General features: G+C 35.9%; 1 protein-coding gene across 2 annotated transcripts; it reads right to left on the minus strand.

Annotated features, from left to right (window-relative positions):
* Window positions 1-707: 707 nt before the first annotated feature.
* LOC112165699 (dof zinc finger protein DOF3.6) lies at window positions 708-2,507 on the minus strand. Of its 2 annotated transcripts, none has more exons than XM_024302307.2 (2): window positions 2,276-2,507; window positions 708-2,075 (listed from the first exon to the last, which is right to left on the minus strand). In XM_024302307.2, exons 1-2 carry the CDS (start codon window positions 2,324-2,326, stop codon window positions 1,062-1,064), a joined length of 1,065 nt encoding a protein of 354 aa, XP_024158075.1. In that variant the 5' UTR covers window positions 2,327-2,507; the 3' UTR covers window positions 708-1,061. The 2 variants fall into 2 exon arrangements, with proteins under 2 accessions (XP_024158075.1, XP_024158076.1); XM_024302308.2 differs by lacking the exon at window positions 2,276-2,507 and adding an exon at window positions 2,205-2,269.
* Window positions 2,508-5,240: the final 2,733 nt, after the last annotated feature.

The following is a 5,240-nucleotide window of genomic DNA, read 5'->3' on the forward strand; positions in this document are numbered from 1 at the left end:
GATGATCTCTCTCTTTTTCTCTCTCTTCCCCATGACACACTCTCTCCGATAGACAAACCTAAATGTGGTAAACAGTTATCTTTGGGAAGGTGAAAACTGAAAAACAAATTCACATCTCAGTGAATGGATCTCACAATAAATATGAGCAAGAAGCTTTCTTTTTGAAAGGGAGCAAGAAGCTTTCTTGGAATTCCAAATTTTGCCACATATGGAGGAATGGGGGAAAATGTGGGGAATGGAGTGAGTGTCCCTCTCAAGTCTCCCCATGACACATCACTTTTCCCTTCATTTATTTTCCAGAGATCAGAGATACCATTGAAGAGGGCATGCTGGTGAAATATTACTTAAAGGCATTTCTTTTACAGACAAATATTGCAAAATCAGACCAAAGTGAGATCCTAAGTGGGTGGAATAATGCAAAATCAGGCACACAATGAAATTTGGAAGCTTGATCTTAGTAAACTTCAGTATGAAGATCATATGAATAATAGGAATAACTAGCTAATTAGTAATTATTAGAAGCCAAAGAACTCTATTGAATACTGAAGTTCTTCAATAACTTCATATTATGTCAAGCAATATATACGGTAGTTTAATATGAAAACCAAAAATTGTGCACTTTGGTTTCTAATCGTATTGCATGCAATGTGTACATATTAATTCATGTGCCTGAAGATAAAGAATTTAAAGAGAGGTACCACATGAAATGAAATGAAACTGATCGAGCTCATAGCTTGTATCAGATACAACCATCAACATAGTATATGATACACACATAAGGACCAATTGCAAACATATTGAATTAAAAACCTACAATACAGGATAGTAGGATGCATGCATGAAGCATAATAAGTACTCAAGCAAATTGTTAAGAAAAACAAAAGAAAATACAAAGTAGAACAAATTAAGCCTACCCATTTCTTGGATCACCCATCCCTCCTCTAATCATCAAAAGATGAGCTAAAGGGTTTCTTGCGATTCATCACCATCTCTGCTTGTACAGTGTTTCTCGGATTTGAACTTGCAACTAGTACTAGGCCAAGGTTAACCCTTGATGGTGCTTATAAGAGATGGCTTGTGGAAGACGAGTTGAGAGTACCTGATATATCCGTCCACGCATTTCCGCCCCAGAACTGATTGTTGTTGTCGTTGTTGTTATTATTGTTGTTGTTATTGTTATTCCCTGAAATACCCAAAAAGGGTCTAGTCAAACTCACCCCATGGTTGTGATCTTCAACTTTTACAGGAGGCACCTGATGAGTAGTAACCCTAGAATTAGCAGTCCTTAGCTGACTGTCTTGATCAACTCCTTCAGTAGTATTTTGAAATGGGTATAAGCCTGTTGTTGATGATAAGTCAAAGCCAGTACTACCCAAGAAAGGAATTTGCTGCAAATTTCGCCACTGATCCATTCCCAACCCACCAGATAAGTTCATCAAATTATTCCCAGCTCCTATCTGAAATCCCATGTGATCAGTACTCTGAGCTTGAGCTTGCTGGATCTCATTGAAGCTGTTTAATGCCATGTTCCCAGCACCACCGTAACGACTAAGATTCTGTATCGACTCCAGGAAAGGAAGTGACTGAGTCTGTGGTTGCGACAAATGACTAATCAAACCGGTCGGGTTAGAACCTGTTTGCCTCATCTGCTGATTCTCAGTGGAACTGGCTGATACTGGAGACTTGGAGCGGCTGCTGCTGCTGGTTTTGCTCTTCTTGTTTCTTCGGCACCCTCCTCCCACCGGAACATTTCTAAGGGCACCCCCTCTTGTCCAGTAACGGCGGCACGTCTTGCAGAAGTGGCGAGGCTGAGAGAGGCTGTAGTTGTTGAAGTAGCAGAACTTGGTGTTGGTGGACTCGCACCGTGGACACTTGAGTGCGGTCTCTGGTTGTGGCATCTTGGCTAGCCGGGCTCGATCAGCCATGGAGTTGGGTCTGATGGATCCCGTACCACTTCCACCACTACCATCAGTACCACCACAGCCGCCGACATGAGTGCCGAACTGCCGTGGAGGCAGTGGTGGAAGCTGTGGATGATTTTCGGTACTTCCACTTCCTAGGGGATGATTTGGTTGCTGCAAAAGATAAAATTAGATCCATGGAGAGTATAAATTAACTATGAGGGGAAGAAAAGAAAGAAATATTTCTGGTATATTCATACAAAGATATCACAAACGAATAGGAATAATTATCTTTAAATTTACTTTTAAAAATTTCCCTTTTCTATTTTGGTGAAGAAGCTATTGATGGAAATTTGGAGAGAAATAAACCTCACCTGGTGCCAATTGGGAGGATCTAAATAGACTGGAATAGATGAGAAAACCATGGTGTTTGATCTTTTTTTCTCCTTCTTTTAAAAAGTAAATTTGATGGGTCTTTAGGAAATATGGTGGAGAATCACACCGAGGGAATACCAGAGCAAAGAGAGAAAGAGAAAAGAGAAAGCTAGAGGGAAGAAAGCAAGGAAAGAGGAGGGAGAGGCTGGCTTTTGTATATATATTTTGCTTTCATTCTCTCAATTCATTCCCTTCTCCCTCTTTTTGTTTTATTATAATTTTTAGGGTTTGAGTGGACGAAATTTCTTCGCATATGAGCTTTCCTTTAATTAGATGCTCTGGACTGTGATTTAATCATTTAATTAGTGCTCTCTAAAAAGCTAGTTGCTCCTCTCACCATGCATGGATGGGAGAGAGAAAGACAGAGAGACAGAGCTGAGACATGGAGAGAGGAACGTGACACAGTCTCTAAAAGCAAATTGCCTATCACTGTCTAATTGGTTTGGGCCATTCTAGTGGGATCGCCGCCTCAAGAGATGGAATCAATTTAACTCTTGATGTAAGAGTTGTACGGACTGATCAGGGATTATTAAGTTTACATGCATGACTAATTTTCTATGCCACATATTATACTCTGGCATGTAAGCGTTAAGGACTCGGATCTTTTTACTTATTTAAACTAGGAATTTACATTGTGCTACTTGTAGTATTTTGGAGTTGTGCGTTCTTGATTAATTGACATTGACGAAATTGTTAGAAATGAGAAATATAGAGGAAGATGGAAAATATAGAGCAAAAATATGTATAGACACACACACACACGTACTTTTGATTTATACTTTAGTATATATTAAACATTGTATTCAAATTTTATATTCTTTTGATTTATACTTGAGTATATATAGCTTTTGATTTTATTATTAAAATCAGAGTATAAAAATAGTGAGAATTTCAGATTTTAAAAGTGAGGAGTCTTCTCTAGAATATAATATATATATATATATATATATATATATATATATATATATTACACACTTTTGATTTATACTTGAGATATCTTGATCTCATCTCTTATTCTTGTTGTTTAAAATTAACACACACACACACACTATCTCTCTCTCTCTCTCTCTCTCTCTCAATTAAATGTTCAAAAAATAAGTTTAAGACCATGAAAGATTCGAGCTCGAAGCAAATGGTATACGATAGTGTTTCACTGTTTCTAATAAGCTCAATTGCTATATATTTAGTTTGAGTTTAGGTCGTTTCTTTTACGAAAGAGTTTGAACAAGTGGAACTGTTCAAACCAAATTTTATCTAAACCGATCGATATACATATATATGTAAAAGATGAATGTCATTGCTTTATGATCATGCTGTTTTGGGGTAATGTATATGTTTCATGGCCAATCATAGAGGTAGTAAAAACGACTGAAAAAATGAAATAAAACAGAAAAGCAAACTAAGCAAATTATGAGCTTCCAATAATTTGATGCAAAAGAAAGACCCAAAACGCGTAGAGAATCACATTGGAATGCACATGTGATAAAAATCCTCACATGAAAAGGAAGAAAGAGTAACAGTTATTATATTCTTAATAGAGAAGAAAGATCAAGTTGAAGATAGGATGATTAACAAAGTGATAACACAAAAGGTAGAAAATTTCTCCAAGAGGTTTTTGGTTGTGTATATTTGCTAAAACGTCATTATAATGTCTTATTATCTATATTGACATGTTAAATTACTGTGATAGATGGGATTCTTTTTCTTCTAACTAGTCAATTACGACAGACAGACGATCAATACAGAAAATATGTATGCCCCAAATTTTATCATCTTTATTGCCTTTTTAGTATCACAAAATCTACAACTTGTCTCACAACTTTAATGCCTAACTCATATACTTTAAGAAACGATAAAGAGCATGCATAAACTGCTTCTATTCACAATTTGTCATTTTTTATGTTATTTGAGCTTTACTGAGGAATAAGGAGCATTATAAGCTAGAGTTTTGATCTTTCTTGCTTTCTTTTGCTTTTTTTTTTTTCTGTTTAATCACCTTTTCTCAGATGGAGACCCCAAATTAATTGGTACTCTGTTTGTCGCTAAATATTATAGACGTTCCCTTTTTCTGTGGGGTTGTGCAAGGGGATGAAAGAATATGTGACACCGGAAAGCCAAAGCTGGCTTCGTCTATAAGCAATCTTATTTACAAACTGATATTAGCGAGTACAATTAAGTACTTGATTCATAGACCATAGTTTTGGTTTGAACATGAACTTTGCAACCTGACTGATTGAGACTTGAGACTAATGTTCATCTATCTTGGCATTTCAGAAATACTTGTGTTGAGAGTATACCCCAGAAAATTGTTGGAAATTATTGTCAAGTATTAGCTAGTACGTATGTATCTATTATATTTACTAATTCTGTGTCTCAATTAGCTTCACTTATTGTTAGTTAGTTTTTAATTAAAGCTCAATTGTATACTTGAACAGTATATATATGATTGACCCACAAAAGTAGAATTTAGAGTTTAAGGTTCACGCCTTAATTAGGTCTTACATATGAGAGCGTCAACAACACATTAGATGCACACACGAGAATAGAGTTTCATTTGAAACAAATATTAAATGATTGGGGTTTATTGGCGAAAGATTGTTGATAATTGATAAAAAATTGACTTTCAAAGAACTTTTTTCTAAAGAATTTAGCCTGTTTACACATATTCTATCAATTAACCTCATCAGAAACTTTTTTTTTTTTTGATAAATCATCAGAAACTACTTTGACAAGACGAGGAAACCAATTAAGCTGTGACTTGCTAATACTGATGCTTTTGACTCAAACAGCCAATCATGGAAATCCTCATAAAATCTAAAGGAAAATGAAATTGACACCCTGTTTTGTACAAACCACACTCCCCTACTCTCTTTTCCATGTATACTTATCCAAAAAATATATGCA

Source organism: Rosa chinensis, chromosome 5 (assembly GCF_002994745.2).
Source record: "Rosa chinensis cultivar Old Blush chromosome 5, RchiOBHm-V2, whole genome shotgun sequence".
NCBI classification, from domain to species: domain Eukaryota; kingdom Viridiplantae; phylum Streptophyta; class Magnoliopsida; order Rosales; family Rosaceae; genus Rosa; species Rosa chinensis.

Coding starts and splice junctions, on each gene's coding strand:
- LOC112165699 (XM_024302307.2), bottom strand. CDS start 2,326: ATGGTTTTCTCATCTATTCCAGTCTATTTAGATCCTCCCAATTGGCAC. Junction 2,076..2,275: donor ATCCTCCCAATTGGCACCAG/GTGAGGTTTATT, acceptor TATCTTTTGCAG/CAACCAAATCATCCCCTAGG.